At 37.7% G+C, this 22,079-nt stretch overlaps 2 protein-coding genes across 4 annotated transcripts in view; one reads left to right on the top strand and one right to left on the bottom strand.

Moving 5' to 3' along the window:
- Positions 1-5,790: 5,790 nt before the first annotated feature.
- Positions 5,791-17,103, bottom strand: pipox (pipecolic acid oxidase). Of its 3 annotated transcripts, none has more exons than XM_065281157.2 (8): positions 16,907-17,103; positions 16,470-16,618; positions 15,338-15,551; positions 12,789-12,971; positions 11,735-11,887; positions 10,737-10,886; positions 8,020-8,095; positions 5,798-6,360 (listed from the first exon to the last, which is right to left on the bottom strand). In XM_065281157.2, the coding sequence occupies exons 1-8, from the start codon at positions 17,012-17,014 to the stop codon at positions 6,230-6,232; spliced, it is 1,164 nt and encodes a 387-aa protein (XP_065137229.1). In that variant the 5' UTR covers positions 17,015-17,103; the 3' UTR covers positions 5,798-6,229. The 3 variants fall into 3 exon arrangements, 2 of the variants coding, with proteins under 2 accessions (XP_065137230.1, XP_065137229.1); XR_010542832.2 differs by having other exon boundaries at positions 6,297-6,360; positions 10,737-10,909; XM_065281158.2 differs by lacking the exon at positions 10,737-10,886 and having other exon boundaries at positions 5,791-6,360.
- Positions 17,104-19,592: 2,489 nt separating this feature from the next.
- The window catches only part of sez6b (seizure related 6 homolog b), a 236,344-nt gene continuing 233,857 nt past the window's right edge, over positions 19,593-22,079 (top strand). The window contains exon 1 of the mRNA XM_065281126.2: positions 19,593-19,686. The gene's annotated coding sequence lies outside the window, so the exon portion shown is untranslated. The remainder of the gene's footprint in view (positions 19,687-22,079) is intronic.

Below are 22,079 nucleotides of genomic sequence, written 5' to 3'. Positions count from 1 at the left end.
CGTTTTTATAGAGGTGGAGGTGATAGACACAGGGTAAGTTTTGCCTCTCCTCAGAGGACATGTGTGACAAGGAAAGGTTAGAAAACCATTTGATACCTTCGGTGCTCCTCTTAACAGTGACACCGAGCTCATTACAATACCAAATGCAGCTGACACTTCTTCTTACCCCTTTCCAAATCCCTGATGACAGCATCCCTCCTGTCTGACTGAATGATGCTTACGGTCATCAGTCACTGCGCTAATGTTGCCCGAATACTGAGGCTATCTGTGGGACTAAAAGGTAGCTCACATCATATTGCACAAAATGTATCGGAGTGATATGCGTGTTATCTGACTCACGCAGGTCAGGGTTTAAAGATTTAAAGACAATTTTAGAGCAAAACAAAAGAATTGGCATACACATCCCAGAAAAGGTTTTAATGAGCTGCACTATTTTTACTACTTCATGAATCTCACCAAAAGATGCCCTGATGGAGTTAAGTCCTTGCAATGACCCATTTTGCAATTTTTTACCATTAAATGATGACTCCAAAGTAAACGTTTTTGCATGGTTATTACATTTGAACAACTAGCAAATTATCTGATTTTAACAAAGACTGCAGCAGTAAATAATGCCCATAATTGCATACACTGTCAGGTACAAAAAAACTGAAAGTACACTAGGACGCTACCCTAAAGGTCTAATATGTACATTTAAGTACAGATATGTACCTTTAGGGTACCAATTTGTGTATTTAAAGTACCAGTAAGTACATTTGAGGTACTAACATGCACCCTAAAGATGTCATTTTTTAAAAGGGTACTGTTCCAGTGACAGCTTTTGTACCTTTTATTTCTGAGTGTGTACAGCCATTGATTTAAAGGAAAACACCACCGTTTTTCAATATTTTACTATGTTCTTACCTCAACTTAGATTAATTAATACATACCTTTCTTTTTTCAATGCGTGCACTTAATCTTTGTACAGTGCGTTGTGAATGTGTTAGCATTTAGCCTAGCCCCATTCATTACTTAGGATCCAAACAGGGATGAATTTAAAAGTCACCAAACACTTCCATGTTTTCATATTTAAAGACTGTTACATGAGTAGTTACACGAGTAAATATGGTGGCACAAAATAAAACGTGATTTTTTTTAAGCAGATAAAAAATAAGAACTATATTATATGTCAGAAAAGGACTTAGTTTGCAGCACTTCGACCTCGGGTGAAGTGATATTGATGGAAGTTTGAGCGAGAGGATGAGTCCTTTATATCTGAACCCACCACGGATGAAACACACCAATATTTAGGCTTAAAACATCCCAGCATAGATTAAACCCAGTGGTTAGGTTTGTCCATATTCGATCGTTTTTAAAGTGTACAGTACTGTGTAACCCTATGCTTTTTAATATTGTTCACCAGTTAAACCTAAAAGACAAACTCTGCCAAAAAAAAAAACATCCCCAAGAGTCTTATATACTGCTCTGGTGTGTCATAACCCTGAGATATTGATCTTTGCACTTCCATGTTCTGTGCTCTCCCTGCTGGAACGAATCCTGGACCTTGACCCTTGACGATGTCCTGCAAAGAGCTCCATCGGGATTTAGGCAGGCAGTCGGAGAGTATGATGAGCCCGGGGAGGAAGCATTTGTTTAAGTCTGAAGCAGTGAGTGTTTTTGGTAGATGGCCACTAATTATTGCCTGTCTCCTGAGTCCTGTGGTATGGTGTGCAGTGTTAGATATACCTTGCGGTTTGACTGGCAGTGGCAAGGGTCAGGGAAGCTTGACCTCCTCTTTATTAAACACTCGTGTGTGAAAATAAAATCACAGAAACCCCCAAACCCATTAAAGCTTATGAGACTCTACTTTAAAGCACCATAGCAGATGCAAGGTCATGGATTTAAAATGAATGGGATGTTTGAGCAGGAAACATCATTTGCTCTGGAATCCACAGTGACTGACGACAAAGAGATCAGATGAAAAATTGTTCTGGGATTTTTGTGTATACTTTGTGTGATATGGATTTTAAAGAGACTGCAGCTACAAAAAGTACAATGGTAATACTATAATACATTTTTTGTGACCCTGTCTGTAAAATCCAGCTATAGTTATATTTTTATACTGTGAATACCCCTTGATATGTTTAAGATTCAACACTGTAGCATGGTACTGTATTATGGTACAGTACCTCTTCGTAAAGGGTTTGATATCTTCACTTGTAATTTAATATGCTTTATTAAAGCAATTAGCCATTTCCCATTAGAAAACTTTGCCTTTATGCCAACATCTAAAATAATTTTTCTCACAAAAGTGTAGGAGTGTTGTTCTCACTTTAATGCAAAAAAGCTGCTCATTAGCTCTGTGCACAGAAGTGTAATGTAGCATTATTCATTAACATCAATATATTCGACTCTGCCGACTCACAAAAATGTGCACAAAATGTAACACAATGCTTCCTTCAAAGAAATGTAAAATGCGCCATGTTGTTCAGATGATGAAATATTTGCATGATGTCATCAAGCTAAAGAAGAACCAGATTTTGAGTCCAGTCTGTATTTACACGCGTCCAATCTGCCCAAATCTTTACATCTGGTAAACATCACCTGTAACCATAGCAACCAGGCCTTTCTCCGTCTCCACTATCTGTCGAGAGCTTCTTTTCTGTGCGGCTGTCAACTCAAAATTGACATCGTCAGGAAGGCCAATTCTGAAAATAGGAAGGGTTCATATTTGAGAAAAACAAAGAAAAAGATAAAAAGAGAGCAGCGGTAGAAAGATGCTCCTGGAAGTTCTTCCTCAGCAGATATCGGCCTCTTATGTCAGATGTTAGATGTCTGCTAGGAAATTTGAACCGACGGTAATAAACATGCATACTCTGTCTTTTCGGAACCATTCCTTCCATTCTTATTTATTAATAGTCATGGTTGGTTTAATAAATACACCACGGCAGATAAAAATACATAGCGCAATGCCACATTCAGCACGTCAGTGGTCACCTATAACTGCCAGTGTGTGGTAGCTGCGCAGTGATTCATAAAATAAACAGAAATACAGGGAAAAAACAGGTGGGTGTATATATAAACAAACTTTTTCTCTCAAAGCAAATCATTTTATTTGAATCATAAAATCTTAAAGTCAATTTCTCTGAATGATTAAAAAAAATTATTGTCAATGAGTGCTATAAATGTAAAATTACAGATTTTTTTTATTTTTTTATTAATTTCTGTAATTTATTGTGCCTGTTATTTTAAATTTTTTTTACAGATTTTTTTTTGTGTACCTTATAACATCAGATCAATATTGGGTATTTCATTAAAATAAAAACAAAATAAATAATTAGATTTTTATGAAGTCAAATTCCCCCCAAATGCATTGCAAGAACTTCTTTGCAGGGTCTATATGGTTCGAATCCCTCTCTTCCTACCATCAAAATGCTTCATATGATCCTTTATAAGAACTATTTTTGACGTTTGCAGGAAAAGCTGCAGTAAAAAGCCACAGAAATGACCCTTAGCTCTGCGATCCAAAGAGTCCAGATCATAATGCAGCATTTATTAGATCTCTCTGCAATGAATCATCCGTCTGCTTCTCACAATAGCTCCTAATGCTTTTGGTTAAAAAGCTCTCATCACATCAGGTTTCCTCTCCAGCCTCTCATCAAGAAAGGTAAATATTAGCTTCTACATGTTTGATGGCATTTTAATACGGCCATCAATACACTTATACCATCTATGCACATTTACCTCTAGCCGGCAGGATGAATGGGCTGCTGGTAAGCTCTTGTCACATTGTATAATTTCCTCATTCCCTCTAACGGCGCTGGTGGACGTCGATTGTAAAAGGCCGAGCGATTAGTGATTAACATGTTTACTAGGGAATATGGGTCCAAGCAGCAAGGTAACAAATGAAGTTGACTTCTCAAGACAAATAACACTACGGTTGCTGTCTTATACAAACAATATGCTTCATTTTCCATCTATACCCCACTCTCCAGAGCACAGAGGAGTGATGCATAAAATCACCAAAACTGACAAGTGTGCACTTTAATTTTAATACTGTTGGCCACAGATGAATGCCTTTAAAATCAGACAATATTAGACGATGCTGCTACAAAGTCATTGCCGGAGCCTAATGGCTCCCTTGTCAGTTTAGCAGAAGTTAAAACATGGCAGTATCTGTGCTGGAGTTACTCTTGTGATCAGCATTAGATGTTATTGATTTGTCATTCTTCTCCTAACCTCTCTAAAGCATTTGGCACTCAGCGTCTAGAACATTTGATAAATGAGAACTCCTTGTGTGCAGGCTTTTGATACAAGACTTTAATGGTGAGGACAGCTTTTTAAAACAATCAAATAGTTAATTTTTAATTATTGTAATAGAAATGCTTTAGTGACAGTTTGTAAAACTTTTTTGGCTGCAGGATATTCATAAATTAACCAAGTAGCTGTTTAATTATAAAAAAAACTTCAATGCAGACCAATTTTCAATAATCAGGATTGTTAAACATTTAAAAATAAAGCGAGAAAGAAAAGAAGTTTACACAATCATCCTATATTGGAATAAACAACCCAAGGCATTATTTTTCACTTTAACTAACGTTCAAAGGCAATCTGACATTTTCCTCCCACATTGCAATTTCCCCAGTTTTGTAAGGCTTATTCTTTGCTACAAAAATCATTTTCTTGGAATGATTGGTTTTCTCTTTGTCAGTGCCTCAGAGGGTCTAAGAAATTTGGCCCCACTTCCAGTTTCTTACTGTGACCAATGCAATATTTATTCTTGCATTTGGATGCAAAGCTCACATTAATATTAGTTAAACCACTGCTTTCCCCAAACCACGTGACAACTAGACAAAATGTACCATGAAGATCTGTTTAATGACAATCAAACATCCCACCCCGCAAAAACTCATTTTAGGAAAGTAGCTCACTGACCCCCCCCCCTCCAAAAACAATAAAAGTACATTTTTTTATAATTTATAAATTGTTATATTATGACTTTAATAGGATTGTTTTTTTTAACTAGTCAGCTTTGCTAGTGAAACAAATGCCACCTAAAATTTGTTTTGACCCTTGTTAAGCAGGGATACATTTTAATGTACTTACAATGTATTTTATGTAGTATATTACTGGTTTAATTTTTTTTTTGATACTGTCATTTAAACCAGGGGCTTTCAATCTGGGAAAACCCAGAAGGTCCCCAGAAAATTTCATAGAAATAGGGACAATGTAATTACATTGAAAGTGTGGCCAGTTATTTAGGTTTGGAAAAATGTGTTAATGTTTCAATTAGGGCTGTCAAAAGATTAATCGCGATTAATCACAAACAAAATAAAGATTTGCGTTTGCATAATATATGTATGTGTTGTGTTTACTATGTATGTGTACAAACATAAATATATGATTTAAAAAAATTATTTAGGTATATTTTTTATTTATAATATACAATATTATATATATAATTATTTTGTATGTGATTAATCGTGATTAATCTTTTGACAGCCCTAATATATATATATATATATATATATATATATATATATATATATATATATATATATATATATATATATAGCTATATACACATACACATATATACACATTGCAATGTGGGAGGTATATTTTTTATTTATAATATACAATATTATATATATAATTATTTTGTATGTGATTAATCGCGATTAATCTTTTGACAGCCCTAATATATATATACACACACACACACGCACACGCACGCACGCACGCACGCACGCACACACACACACACACACGTATATATAAAATAATTACACACAGTGCACATAAAGTATGCAAAAAACCTTTTATTTTATAGGTGATTAATCACAATTAATCTTTTTACAGCTCTGAAAAATACATTATTATATATAAATGTATATATATATATTTTAGAAAGGGGGTCCCAAGCAAAAGGTTCGTCATATTTGGGGATCTCTGCCATCATAAAGTTTAAAAAAAACCTGATTTACATTACAGTGTACATGAACTACAGTGGTATACTAAATTGAAGAGAGTAAAAGGTTGATTATAAGCCCAATCAGGATAAGTTTGTTTAGTGTTGCTTGCTATGTCAGTCTCTTTAGATTTTGTAAAAAAATTAAACCTGACCTTTCTAACTCGCACGTTCTCAATTAATTGCTTGTAAATCATTGTCGGGCATCAGGGAGCTGCTATCAACATCCGAGAGATTCCCGGAACGTCCGGCAGAGGTGGATTGTCTGAGGTCCCCGACTTAAAGAGATGATCTGGCATTGGACTGGAAACGATGGATGCTGAATGGTGAGAGGTCATGAGAGGGAATCTGTCCCATGGCCAACTGAGAGAGCACTTTACCCACTACAGGGCTGAACTTGAAACCATGACCTGTTGAGAAAGAAAAAACAGAGAGGTAAAAAGTTTACATTCATTTAATACACCGGGGTGAGTGAACTGCATCCCAATGACCCTCTACAGACAGCCATTAGCAGAGAGCATAGAGACTGAAAAATTCATGCTGGCACAATCACACCTGCCGTCACAGGACATTTATTTATTATTCAGGTCAAATGTTGAATTAAGAAAATGAGTTTCCTCATTGAAGAGGTTAGGTTAGGTTATCAAAATGAGGTTCTGTGTGTCAATGAGTGTGTTAAAGAGACAATTCTCCCAAAAAATGAAATTTTGATGTTGTTCCAAACCTGTATGACTTTCTATATTCTGTTGAACACCAAAGCAAATGATGACCCTGCCTGTGAAAACCCATCTAGTGTCATATTTTGTGATTTACTGTTTTCTACATAAAATCATCAGACAATACATAATGTAAAGAACATTCTGTGAAAATATAACCTTGATATCTTTATGTCAAAGATGTACATGTAAAGTGCAAGTCTCTTTTCAATTTCACTGCATGGAAATGATAAGAGCAGCAACAATATTTCTCTCCTTGTGTCAAACAGGACGGTGAGAAATACAACAGAATTTTCAAGGGTGAGCTTTCTCTTTAAGAGCGAACTGGGTAGGGTGTTTAAAATGCACTACATTCTCCGACACCCTCAGCTCTTTGCTTTATTGCATTGGGTGGTCGTTTGAAGTCTCGAAGGCCCTGACTATGAGCGGATATGGCTTTGAGCGTCAGACGTGTGCGTGGAGGGTCTTCTGTTCTGCCTTAAACCCCCTGATGTGCCCGGGTATCCATGGCAACCGCAGGGCCTTGTGCTCCGAGCTTGGCTTGAGACAGATCCTGAATAGAAGAGGGGCAACTTTCCATCAGCGTATTTGCCCCTGAAATGGATCCAATTTGCACTCCCTTAGTTTCTCCAAAGCCACCAATACAACAGCTGCACGGAGGGCAGGATAGCTGCGGGGAAGCGAACGGCTATCATTACAGCAGACAATAAAGGAAAAAAGGCAGGGAGAGGTTAATAGTGAGCATTCCTCTGCTCCTATCGGAGTTGTAATGTATTATTAAGGTAGAAGAATATGTGTCATAAATCATTAGCGCGCCATGTGTCAGAGTATCAGGACGGCACACAATGCTTTCTATGACATCTCCAGAGCAGCTTCTTAAATCAGGAACAATACATCACATGATGAATAGCCATGCGGTGATGCCGCTAAACCGCTCTGCCGGCTGTATTGTACCGTATATCTCCTCCTAACCCATTCCCGCAAAACCAGGTCTTCGTATCCTGGGTCGCCAGGCAGAAGTGATTAACAGAGGAATTTAATTAGCCCTATAATTAGCCTAAGGAGAAGGTGATGGGAGCAGATGGAACAAATGCCAGGTGAGTCCTCTTGCCCCTGAGAGGCGGGCATGAGACGACACAGGAGCACACAGGAACCCGGGGAGCCGACTTTAATTAGAGGATAAAAGGCGCTTGCACTGTGGGCTTTACTCTCCGTTCTTCACCAGGACCCAGCTTCATTCCCTCATTAACAAGTTAAGACTCTCTATGAGCTGGTGTGTGTGTGTGTGTGTGTGTTTTAGAGGCGTTGGGAAAGATGGGAGTATGTATAGACTTAATTAGTGTTCACACTGACCTGAAAATCCAGCACCGATGATGATGTTGCTGTAGGTCGGGTGGCAATCAAGAATGAAGTGATGGTCTGGTGTGACCTGCGAACAGTGATGATTTGAAGCGAAGGAATGTTAAACATGAGGATTGTAATTATTTCTGCAAATATTTGACATTTTCATATCCTGAATATACATGAATTTTGTGCAGTGTTTGAACTGAACAAAAATATTAAAAAGCACTCTTAAAAATTAATAAGATATCGAAGCAATAAGCTGAGGCATGCTTGAAATTTCCTAGTAAGTTCTGTTAAAGTCCCTGTAAAGCCAATCTTTCTAAACACATTATAAATGTTAGAAATCTATTTCTGAAACACATTACAAATACTGTAAACATTGTAGAACTGAATTGCAGAGTTAAGCCCGATTTATAGTTGTGCGTAAGTTCTACGCCCTCTGTAGCCTGTGCGTAGCCTGACTTGCACCTTTCAAAAATTTTAACAGCGCGTCAGTTCTACGCAGACAACAAACGCTGTGATTGGTCCACCAGAACCCCTCCCGTCAGGTAAAAAAAACTGCCTCATAGCTATTTCCATTTGCAATGGTGAAAACAAAGAATGGTCAAGTTGAGGAGTGATTTAACTTAAACTGCAACAAAAGTCACAGTTTATTTACTGCCATCATTGCTGGTCTTCTCAAATCATACACAAGAAGTTGTTGTTTCGTCTTCGTTTGTGGGTTAACTTGCTAAGCTTCTTCTTCTTTGACGGTCGCACTGCTACTGTGGTTACACACGTGGATACTGCCTACAGTACCAGCTGTCTGCGCGCGTGTTTGCACGTCAACGCAGACAATGACACAAAAGTATAAATGAAAACCGACGCGGAACCTATACCGTCGGACCTATGCACAACTATAACTAGCCCTTTAGGTCGGTTAACAGTGTTTCACAATTTGAGAGTTTAGGATTATCTGGGCTAGGGTTAAAACAGTAGCTCAATGACGCACTTGAACCAGTCGAGAAGCATCCATTCAAGTTGTACTGTATCTGTATTTGAAAGTTAAGGGGACACTTCTGTCCGCCTACAGTTAAAGATTTAATTTTTACCTTTTTGGAATCCATTCAGCTGATCTCCAGGTCTGGCGGTACCACTTTTAGCATAGCTTAGCATAATTCATTGAATCTGATTAGACCATTAGCATCGTGCTCAAAAATAACCAAAGAGTTTTGATGTTTTTCCTATTTGAAACTTGACTCTTCTGTAGTTACATTGTGTACTAAGACTGACGGAAAATTAAAAGTTGTGATTTTCTAGGCAGATATGGCTAAGAACTAAAGTCTCATTCTGCCGTAATAATCAAGGACTTTGCTGCCGTAACATGACTGCAGGAAGAGCAACGATATTACGCAATGCCCGAAAATAGTCCCCTTAGTAACTTTCAATGGCAGGGGACTATTTTCAGACACTACATGATATCATTGCACCGCCTGCAGCCATGTTACAGCAGCAAAGTCCTTGATTGATTAGCGTGATGCTTATGGTCTAATCAGATTCAATGGATTGTGCTAAGCTATGCTAAAAGTGGTATTGCCAGAACCGAAGATCAGCTGAATGGATTCCAAAACTGTAAAAATCAAATATTTGACTCTAGGGGAGCTGGAAAATGAGTATATTTTCCAAAAAGTGGAGTGTCCCTTTAAAAAAGATGGCAGCTTTCCCGCAAGTGAGCGTGGTTTCAGCGCTGACAGTGGACACGTCCCCACCCCTTGAAAGTGCAGAATGCTGCCTATTTTTCCAAGATTTTGATAACTTATTTTCTTTACTTGGGTGGTTAATAACACATTTTCTGTAGGTGTGACCAACTCAGAACACATTTAATATCTGCTTTTACAGGGACTCGACTGACAAAAAAGTGATTTAGGGATTTATTTCAACATTTTATAGAGGTTAAACAAACTGTTGTGCTTCTCGAAATGCCTTTTACTGTTCCTAACAAAAATGGTACTGCATACTTCTCCAAAAAGAAACCTATTCAAGCAAAATGACTCTTTTTAAGACCGCTGGGAAGCATTTAAAGCCCTGTGTACATTGCTTGGGTCTTTTCTTGGTGTGAAGGATGAAATAATCAATACTGTGGACGGCTGACTGAGATATCGTTCTGTAGAGGCTATCGAAAAAGACAGCTTTATGCAGCATGCTACTACAGTAGGTGCGTGTCATATGGTGTTCTCCAGAATTTTGGGCTTCTGACAGGACAGTGGAGGGTTTAGTCAAGGACTCAAGGACTGTTTATAAAGGATTTAGGTTGCATTGCTCCATAACTGCAGTTTTTATGCATTGCTTTTATGCATTTGCTTGCATTTGAAAGCTGTGTTTGTATTTTTTCTTAAATTCTGCCATCTGTATGAGAGACTTTCATTCACCACTGGCTATTTGTGTTAAGCAAAACAAAAAGATTTCCTCAAGTTTTGGGCAACTTGAGGATCATGAGTAAATGATGACAGTGTGTTCACATTAGTGCATCTTTAATTATTTGTACACTATCCCTGTGGAGTCATTTTTACCTCATAAATTGAAGATTCAAGATTTCGCATTTAAATGACACGTGAATACAGAATCTATCTGAACTCAATCATGTCCCCCAATCCTCAAGTGAGAAAGAGTCAAAAGGAAAGTTTCAGGACACAGTGGTAGATCTTAACTAGTGACAGCACCTGAGGATGAGCAATGAACTGACTCACTGTGTACATGCAGCTCTCCACTACAGCAGGCACCGGCACCAGCCCAGGGAGACAGCGGGTGATGTATCGCGTAAGTATATCGATGTCCCCTCTATCCTTCTGTTTATCTCTCTCATCCGGTTCGGTCTCGCTGCCCATGTGGTAACACACCTGCTCAGACACATGCACGCACCCTATGATTTATTAAAAAAATCTGACCCATGATACATCACAGATCTGTGAGCCATCGCTCTGTATGCTTGGGGAAACAGCAGATATACGTTCTGAAGCTGGGCTCCTGCGACTGAAGCAGATATAATGCATCTAACATGACACAGCCATCTGTGCTCGCCCATTCAGACTATGCTAAGTGTGATGAGACTGAAGATCCCTGCTGGGCCTTGCCACGTTCTCAAACCGAGCCATTAGTACTGAGAGAATACAGACCAGATGAAAGTGCTACTCTGTAAAAGCATCTAGAATTATGCATTGTGTTTACATCTAACGAATTATATAACAAAGAAGTATGTATGTATGTGATGGTCTGCTTTATCTAGAATAAACTATATCTATTGTTACCATGAAAAAATATCCTTAGTGGTGGACTAAAAAGTCCCAGATTAAAATGCATGTTTTAGTTGCCTTTATTTAAAGACACCATGCACTGATATATCTTAACATATATTAATGCCAATGTTTTGTCTCAAGTTGCACACCATTATTGCTTTTTGTAAGGTTTGTTTGTAAAAACGACTTTAATGTCCAAATAATATATATGTCCTAGTCCTGGATTAATCTAAACCTTGCCCCATAGTGTTGTTGTGACACTAAATAAAAAAGAATATGCCTCAATTGTTTTCTATGTTTGACCTTTTTCTGAAGATGATAAAATGATCCAGAGATTATGCAAGATTCACATCGCCCTCATGAGCACCATGGATTAATACGCCCTAACTGCTATACAGTACCAAAGCTTCAACCAAACTTTCATTTTTATTAACAATCCTCCCGTCACTCACCTTCATTAGTCCTGGATACTCATTGGATGGGAGGCCGTAAATGTCATATTCCCCCTCCTTTGGCTCCATTTGAATAAAACAGGGAAACTGATGGTCGACACTGTAAGTGCCTGGGATCTTCTCTTCCCAGTAGCATACATTAATCTTTACAACCTGCCCATAAAGTAACAATGATACACAAATTTTCACAAAGATCAGGCTTCACATCGGTTCCACCTGGAAGTTTTCTAAATGATAGTTAAACAGCAGCATGGCAGAACTAGATTATTACATTTTAACATATACATTAATACAACTCACAAAGTAAATTTAATAAAGAGGAAGAAATTGCTAGTTCTAACTTTAAGGAACTGCTCAGCCTGCCGTCTCATTCAGAAACCATAAAAATTCAACAGTGCACAAATTTATTGCTCATATAGTGTGGTGGTCACCCAAGCGTAGACTTTCAAGCCTATGCAATCCAGAAAGATGCAATTCCAATTCTGGATCCAATTTTAACTTTAACTAACCCAGAATACTTTTCCATCACTTCTCTTGTGGTGTATCACACATATAAGCCATCTGTGGTCTGGAGACCAGGAGCTGTTTATAGGCTTGGGAGGTGAATATTTGGTTTGTTTACATTCACCAATGACTCGCTTTTTATTCTGCCAAGGTCTATAATCCAATCAATCTATGTTGCTTTGTTTCACAAACTATAACCCACAGATGATATTCTGTACTATATTCCAATGTTTCTACTTTTCAGAATCTTCTTTTCAACCATAGACATTTCACTCTATTCATAATTCATTCATGAAAGAAATCAGAAGAAAGAAACATAATAAATGTGACTTTTCTACATAAAATCTTTCTACATAACATAAACATCCTAAATAAAGAACATTCTGTGACTGAAAATATAACCTTGATATCTTTGAATGAGTAAGGCCATGTTAAAGATTCAAATCAATGTGAAATCAATGTGTAAATGTGATGCTCCTATTCTCTTTAGCCTGAAATTTACAGACAGTGTCACAAATTTGTTGAATAATGAAAGCATGTGGTCCATTACCTTCAGTGGAAGCTGTAGTCCAGCACAGGTCATTAGTTTGTTGGCCCAGGGACCCGCTGTGATCACCAGGCTCCTCCCTTTATACAGTCCAGACCCTGTTGTCACAGTGACCACATCACCAGGCTTAATATCAATCACTTTCTCCCCATCCTTAATCACACCCCCATTAGTCTGATAAAGCCCCTAAAACAATGAGAAGAGAAATACAATGCCATAAAAGCATAACACTGGACATTCTAATCAGAACAGTAAGAAAAATGTTTTAACAGGGCTGGGTTTGACTTCGATCAGTTTAAACTGGAAAAAAATGTTTGGGAAAAGTTGTTCAGATTCATGCAACACAGATAATGAAAGAGTTTTCTTTAGTGAGAGCCAACAGGGAGCGTATGACTGTACACTGTATCTGCTGTAGACAGAGCATGTTAAGTCCAAAAGGGACACTGTGGACAAAAGTGCACGGTCATATTCCCTAGGTAGGATGTAAGGGGGATTTAACAAGCTAGTCTGTGGACTGCAGCCGTGTTTTAACTTGAAGTGCTTTTAATAAAAGTGAGGTTAAGGCAACAATAAAGTACAGTTACACGAAAAACAAACCTTTGTGACATTGAGTTTCAAAGAAAATGGCAAGGTAAGAGATTGTAAACTATGTTCATTTTCTAAATATGTTTTTTCAGCAATAAAATGGATAATTGAATAATTATACTTGATTGAGGAGGACTAGAAAAAAGCAGTATTTTGTGTTTTCTTATTTCTTTGTTAAAATGTATTTACATTGCTTTATTTAATTTCTCTGTCTCACAGGTGGGACGTTTGGCATTACATATTTAAAACGATAATTGTCAAGCACTAATCTTGACAAACTACACATCGCTGAAAAGCTTTCAGATTGAGGTTTTCATATTTCATCACCATTTTGCAAAATGATATATGATGATAATGATATAGTACAAGTAGTTTTCTAAAATGTCACTGGCCAACAGGTGGGCCCAAGGTGGTTTTCATATTAGATATCCTATAAACCTGAAATAATCTTGACAAACTATATATTGTTGGAAAGCTCTAATAATGTAGTTTTTATATTTCAAGGTCATTAGATAATATAAATTTAGTAGTGACAGTCATTTTGTTAAATGTCACTCACCTTGTAGGAATACATATTAATTATATATATATATATATATATATATATATATATATATATATATATTCATAATTCTTATATCCTATAAAAAAATCTTTACAAATCTTGACAAACTATACATTACTGGAAAGCTCTAAGAATGTAGTTTTCATATTTCAAAACCTTTTTTTTTTATAATGATGCAGTGACAGCAATTTATTCATTGTTGATTTGTTGGCCTTTGTTGGTAAAACCACTTAAAGTGTGACAAAAACCTTATTGCTTATGATTTTAAATTGTAATTTGGATCAGAACTAGTAGAGACTGATGGCCTTATTTTTTTATTTTGGGAGTAAAACATTTTCATTTTTATGTTTTTTTTTTAAATATAAAATATATAGTTAATTGCATTATTTCTATTTTTAAAAATAAACTTAAACTGCTATAACAAATTTTCATTAAGTATTCACAACTCCAGACAATTCAGTGAATAACTCTAAAGTGTCTTCTTTAAAAAGAGACCAAGATTTTGCTTAAATTAATTGAGTTAAATAAATTTGAAGGTGCACATAACCTTTTCACCCCCCACTCAAAAAGTGGGGGTGACAGATAAAGGGTTAAAGGTATAATGTGTTTTTAGCTGCATCTAGTGGTGAGATTGCAAATTGCAACCTACCTCAATTTCGAAACGCAATGAAGCTACATTAGCTGCCACAGGACAAACATGTTGTCGTCTGAGACAACGTAGTGATGAAACGCGCTCTGTAGAACAGTTTGTCCGTTTAGGGCTATTGTAGAAACATGACAGCGACTTCCATGTAAGGAGACCCGCGGTGTATGTAGATAAAAGTGACTCTTTCTAAGGTAATAAAAACAATACAGTTCATTATGTAAGGTCTTTATACAGCACTGATAATATAGTTATGTAGATTATGTTGCGTTTCTTTCAAGAGATCCTTCTCAAAGTTACACATTGCACATTTAAGCTATGCATTTTTTTTGTTGGTGTGTTATCTGGGAATCGAACTTATGACCTTTTGGCTAATAATGCAATACTGTACCAACTGAGCTTCAGCAATACTATATAAACTATATATAAAAACAATACTGTATACTAAACTGCCATTATTTGATGCATTAACGCAATTTGCACTAAAATAGAGCATTGGGGTGGGTCATATTGAGTGGCTCCTCCCTGTTTTAAAATAGCATTTCGTTTACCTTACAGCCTTGAATCTGATGAGAAGCTGAAATGCAAAATGATGTCATAAAAATCATAAAAAATCTGTATTGGTGGAAGTAAGAGACTTTTAGTTTTGAATGCTTCTAAATGTGAATTTCGTCAATTTTTTAGAGCATACTTGTTTATAAATATCCTTAATACTCATATTCCAAATTTTTTGAATACAAATATTAGCTAAAAGCCCACCTGTACAGCTCTGAGCGATCTATCAGCATACAGGACTCCAGCAGTGGTGTCCACAAGAGCCCCGTTCCCATCAGTCAGATTTACATTAGGAATGTGCTGGTTGAACTCTTTCTTCTCCAAAAACTCCACTGGAATTTTATTTTTTTCCATTGTGGCCTTCAGTTGTGAGAAACCCTTTCTGTTCTCTGGACCCATAACCAGCAGCCCTGTGCGTCTGCAGGAAAATCTTTTTAAGATGGGTTGTGTTTAACTTTAATTTATAACACTGAGAATTGTGCCCTAATTTAGGTACAAGTGCTGTGCACGAGCATTAAGGCTTTGTATGTGTAAATCGTGTGAAGTGCCACCTGTGCAGCGGTAGCTGCTTGCGATGCAGGTGTCTTAATGTGAGGAGTTATGGCACCGTAGATGAGAGGTCGGGAACACAGACCTTAAATCAACAGTGTGTGTGTTATACTGTAGATTGTTGTGCTGCTTTAGGATACTTCGTTCCAAGGCCCACTCCATCTGCCAGCCAAAATGATGCATGGACAGCACCAGTTCACAGGTCCAAATCATTTATCAGAGACTTTGGATGTGTGTGTGTGTGTGTGTGTGTGTGTGTGTGTGTGTGTGTGTGTGTGTGTGTGTTTGTCTGGTACAATAATAAAAGAACTCTATGTTGCTATGTCGCCATGTCACCGCCCTTGTTCCTAATAGGAAAAAAGGCAGGTCACATGACGGCAGGACCTGTCCTGGTGCTTATTAAGGACAATCTTAAGACAGGAGAGAGAGAGAATTAAAGCATCATTCTTCAAGACCTTCCACACATTTTTCATTCGACTCAGGGGCACAGGTGGCCTCTCATCAGGATCCATCCATCATAGGGCTGAGATGGATAAAGGCGAGAAAAAGGAAGATGACTGTGTGATTCTGCATCAAGGCTGAGTGGGCTCGACCCACTTGTGATCCATTACAACCTCTCAGAGACTGTAAAAACAAGGGCTCCTCACAGTCTGTGGATGATTCTTGGAAACCAGAATGCTCCTTAAAAGTTTTAAGGAAGGATATAACAAGTGCTGCTATGGTGTCTGCATGCAAAGAAAATCTTTCTTGCAATACAAAAGAACTTTTTACTATTTTTCTCACACACCTGTATAGTTGCACACCTGCTTCCCTCTCAAGCTGGGCCCACAGCTCATAGCTTTCTTGCATCATCTGTGTATAGAAGTCTTCCTCATACGCTTTCCTTATGATCCTGGTCTGGCCATGAGAGCTCCCTCTGGAGTGGGGCAGTAAAAACTGGGGAGGGGTGAAAACAGTGTTAACATGGGTGTTGCTCTTTTATGCAGGATTTTAGAGTAAATTTCAGTCAATAAACAACAACTTCACCATTCATTCATTTTCATTACATGATAAAGTGTCAAGGACATCACCAAAATTACCTTCATGTTCCACTAAAAAAAGAAAGGTGTAACAACATGTTCGACTATACAGTATGACAGAACTTGGTTTTTTTTTGTGAACTGTTCCTTTAAGAGAAGTCACTGTTTCTTTAAGAGAATAATTTGCTAAAGTTATGCTACCGACCTGCTCAAGAAGTAATGTTTTCTGTTTGTTTTTAGCCAGATGATAGGCTGTACACGAACCCTGGATCCCTGCTCCAATGACTATGCAGTCGTACACTTCCGTTGACATTTTCCAGTTTTAATTTTCTCTCATTACATTCCTCTGAACCCCTCTGCAGTGATGAAGTTGTAGTGACCTACTTTCCGTCTAAGTTGAAAGTTCTCCGGTTACAGTTATGTAATCTGGATCAGTTATATCGTGCGACCGCCTTCTGAGCAAAGATTCAAGGTTAACCCGCCCACTCAAAATACTAAATATCTGATATTTATGGGTACATTTTATCGAAAAATACAACGCGTAATTAAGTAAAGTTATAGCATGATGGGTTGGAGTGAAGAAACAATTATTAAATCGCGTCTCTAAAGAAAATTATGTAGCAGGCGAATTGTGTTAGGTAGTTATGCTACAGAAATATTGTTATTCAGATTTTATAATTTTTATACACAAAATTTAAGTTTTCATGATACCAAATAGGAAGTGTGAACTGTAAATGGTGTGGAGTATATTTTTGTTAGGGTTTTGATTGAATAACTTGGCGATTAGGAGTAATGAACAAAACGTATCAAGTTTATGTTTATAATCTTGTTCAACTTTATACGGCGCCGCAAGGACTGACAAGCGGATGACATCAAAGCACCGCGAGAGCGATTCGAAATTAGTTTTCTCGATGATTTCTCGAATCGCTCTCGCGGTACCTTGACATCATCTGCCCATCGGTTGATCCTGCGCAGCATAACGTCGATCACACATCTGTCTGTGTGGCATTCCCTTCACGACGTGCCCTTCAGGGGTGCAAAAATGACATCGTCAAGACTTACAAGAGATATCAACCTTCGGTATTCTTCTACCATGGAATAAACTTACGGTCAACTTGGCTAGCCTCAGCCAATTAATAATGATCAGTGACATTGCGGCGATGTTGCGACAGTCAGGGACAGTTTACGTTTTGTTTCTTGCAAGAATTTAAGGTTATGTTTTAATCGGGTTATTTAAAACGCTTCTGTTCTCCTCTGTGTATTGCAGTTACGTGTTTTGCATGCTAAGCTTGCAAGCTTCCCTAAAGGGGCCTTGGTTTTACGCATGCAGTTGGACTGTGTGATTGAAAGCGTACTCACACAACCTGAAGCTACTGGAGTTATTGGTTAATATATTATACTGCACCACTTCTCAATATTGTTCAAGTTGCTTTGTTGCTCAACCTGCTACTCTTATTTAATCAGTCATCATCTCTGTCACACCTTAACCTTTGACCCAGATAACATAAATTGTGACAGAAATATTTAGACAGAAAGTTGTTTGTCTGGCATTGATGAACCATGAAATTAATAGCCTTCAATACAAAAGGTAAGGAAAGATATTTAAATATATCAATTAATATTAAAAAGATATAAATATATAAAAAAATCTGGCTTGTTTACAGTTTTTATGAAAAAATGTTTTATGTTGTGCAACTTAATTGCTGAAATGTTTGTGTGAAAAGTAAAAAAAAATGTTGATGTAACTTATGTAATATTATCACTTTTAAATATTTAGCTTGTTTGTTGTTATACAGTTTTTTAACATAAAAAAAATGTTTATCGGTTTAACTACTCAACTTTCTTAGGCTATACACAAAGATGTCACTGGGGCAGTAGCCTACCTAATGCCATTAGTAGGTACAGATATGTATACATTTAGTACCAGTACTGTATGTACCTTTGAGGTACCAATATGCACCTCTTAGGTTCTAATATGAACTCAGCATTGGTTGTCTCCATGTACAGTACTCTGGTTTCCTCCCCAAAACATGCAGGTTAGGTGACTGGAGAAACGTGTGTATACAGTACACTCTAAAAAAACAAACGGTGCTATATAGCACCAAAACTGTTGCTTTGGATCGTAATCATAGAAGAACCGTTTTTAGTGCCATATAGCACCGGTGAAGCACCAGTGAAGCACCTGTGTAGAACCATATAGGGGCCATATAGCACCACTATAGCACCACATATGGTTCTACAAAGCACTATTATGGTTCTACACAGGTGCTTCACTGGTGCTTCACCGGTGCTATATGGCACTAAAAACGGTTCTTCTATGATTACGATCCAAAGCAACAGTTTTGGTGCTATATAGCACCGTTTGTTTTTTTAGAGTGTAGATCAACTTTTGTGGATTTACTTGTGTATAGATTAACCGATTCTTCTCACCATGTATAAAGCCATATATGCTGAAATAGTGTTAAGAATAAAAAAAATGACTGAATGAATAAATAAATAATAAATATGTAGTCTTTTGGTGCAAAGGTGTACTATTTGTAAGGGTACCGCCCCAGTGACAGCTATTGACTTTTTTGACCATTTCTTCTGACGGTGTATTTACTGAAAATTTTATGATTAATGAGTGTTTGCCCCCCAACCAGGTATTAATGGAGAGAGATCTGGCAGATGGTAACAGAGAAAGAGTGACAGATGACATTGAGATAAGTAAGGTAGGAGTTGGTACTATATGTTAAAGGGATAACTTGTCTAAAAGTGGTGCAGTTGTCTCTTTTAGGCAGTTATTTGACAAATGCTTTCTCACAAAGTGACTTGCATTGTTCTTTTCACAGAGACAGCCTCTCTTGGTAATTTGTGTTTTATATGCCGCTTATTCTTTACAGGCATTAAAACTTCAACCTTCAAGTTAACCACCCTGATCCTACACCACTACTTCACATCACCCATGCTTTTGCAAGAATGACTAAACGTCCCTCATGTAATGAGGTAATTTACTACATTTAAAAGTTTTGGCATTCACCATTCAAATTAAAACATATGTTAGAAAAAGCCCTATAGCCCACATTCTGAATATGTTGTTAAAGCCTTGGTACAGTACACATACTGTATACTTGTGATGTTGAAATGTAAGAGAGATCAGGCTGATGCAGCATGAGGAAGTGCTGTGTCTGGCAGGGTTGTGTCTGGGTACCTCTGTGTGTGACATGGCACTGTGGAGTCAGTAGCAGGCTGAACAGATGGATCCTGTGGATGGTATGGTCTGGAGAGGGTCAGATGGTCCTGCCCCTCCCGCTGCTGAGGCCTGTCATGGACAGATGTAGTCTGATCTTCCCCATAGATAATCTGGAAGAGTATGCTTTGTGATTTCCACTGTATGCAAACAGGTTTTGAGAATACCGTTGTCTTTGTTTTTGTCTGTAGTCGGATGAATTTTGTCTAAGAAAAAAAATTGGAGCATGCAGGTCACATACTGTACTTTCAACCTTTGCAGCAAACACAGTTTAAGTCTACCTCGATGTAGTCTATCAGTTCATAATTGTTATATATAGACGTTTTCAGCAGTAACAACATAAACAGACTGTTTTTCTGGACTAAACGCAACTTTCAGTAGACTCCCACTTAGAATCAATAACAACCGAGTCCTTTTACAGTAGTTTATTTCTGATACCAAGGGAAATAAATAACAAGTAATAAATTACCTTCCCTGATATATCATATCTAACATGTATCAACTGTTAGACTGCGCTAATGTTACTGTGTAAAATGTATGTATACAATGTTAGCTACAGGTCCTTAAATTCTTGCCTGGCTTACGGACCAGAAGTTCACTTCGGTTCAGGCGTGTAACCGTCTATTATAGAAACTGATTTAATTTTGAAATATGTTTTTGGCCCATATACTTAAAATTGTTAAATCTTAACCGGCATGACCCGTGTCTGATAGAGTTATGATGTTTTAATGTTGTTTGTGTACGATCAAGATTCCTCTCATTCATCTTTAGTTGATACAGTTCATTTTCCATCTTTTGAAGGATGGCTCCAACATTCCAATTAACCCCTCTCTTCCCCTTCAGCTTGTTAGACTGGATTTGTGTGCCATCAGACCGGCGCTCTCGCCGAGATCTATCAGCCTTCTGAGACATATCTGGAAGCGTATTGATTTTGGCATATTATTTTATGAGTGGGAGTTGGGAGGCTGTAAACGTTGAACAGGCTGTTTCATTGTTCGAGCTGCTAAGCTGCTGTATAATTACATCTGTGACTGTAAAGCTCACTGACTGAGCACACAGCTGGGCAGAAACACAGCTAGTGAAATAATATGACGCCTCGTGTTCTTTATGAGCCAGACCCTTGCTGGGACCCCAGAACCAGCATCTGCAGGCAGTGAAAGTTTATTTCCTGAAAGGCCTTTTGTGGTGTGGGCGCACGTACAGTCTCCGTCTGACATGATGTATCACAAGCCTCTTAAGCATTTTTAGGGTTTACTGCCTTGCTGTACAGCAGCGTTTAAACTGCAGTGTCAGGACAATCTCATGAACATCACCATGTCTTAACATCAATAACTATTTGAGTGCAGAAAATGATGCTGATGCTGATTTTACCGCCTGAGGGATAAAGGTGCTGTCACATTGATAGTTGATATGCACACTCATCAGGAATTGCTGTGTGTTTTTAGCTCTGTGGAAGAAGTAAAGCAAATAACACGGGAGGGACAGGAAACAGTTGGTTGGATGATCTTTCTAAGGAAAAATAATTATATTATTTTTGTGACTATCCACCGTTTTTACCAGATGGGAAATTACCCATTATGCTTTGCTTGTTCGCATAAGCACAATTGTAGCTTTTAATGCATTACCGAGTGACCTGGACAGCTCTTATATGGAGGTACTGATCTGTTACAAATACTAAACGGAAGTGCATTACGCACTGAGTCCTCGATGGCACAGGATTGCCGTGATGGTGCCGCCCAAGGAGAAATTGGGAAAAAGTGGATAGACTGGGCCTTATTATTCTTTTAATGTGAAAAATTATTGTATTCGTTCAATTTTAACTATCTTTTTATTTTTTAAAAAGTGTAGAATGTAAAACTGTATTTAGCATGGCATAGATGATTGAGCCTTAAACGCGATTATTTCCTCCTTCTTATGTAAACCTTGTGCATGCAAAAGACCGCTGAAAAACAGGCCAATATCAACATAACACCGACTGTGACATGACAGTCGTGATGTATGCCCCAACATTAAATTAAACATTAAATTAATTACAATGTCGTGACATTGCTAAAACAAAGGTGTGACTGCTAAGTTAGCGTTATATGCTATTTAATGCTATATGCTAGATTTTAGGCTGAAGTTCTACTATTGACGTTACAGTTACATT

The sequence above is a fragment of the Paramisgurnus dabryanus genome, chromosome 8 (genome assembly GCF_030506205.2).
Source record: "Paramisgurnus dabryanus chromosome 8, PD_genome_1.1, whole genome shotgun sequence".
Classification (NCBI taxonomy): domain Eukaryota; kingdom Metazoa; phylum Chordata; class Actinopteri; order Cypriniformes; family Cobitidae; genus Paramisgurnus; species Paramisgurnus dabryanus.
Note: the sequence above shows the minus strand (reverse complement) of the source record. Positions and strands in the feature narration are given on the sequence as shown.

Bases quoted from the DNA above. Each gene is read 5' to 3' on its own strand.
- pipox (XM_065281157.2), bottom strand. From the start codon at position 17,014: ATGTCAACGGAAGTGTACGACTGCATAGTCATTGGAGCAGGGATCCAG. The intron at 16,619-16,906 runs GTCGGTAGCATA...ACCCCTCCCCAG, and splicing joins AAACATTACTTCTTGAGCAG to TTTTTACTGCCCCACTCCAG. The intron at 11,888-12,788 runs GTAATGGACCAC...CTTTATGGGCAG, and splicing joins GACTACAGCTTCCACTGAAG to GTTGTAAAGATTAATGTATG.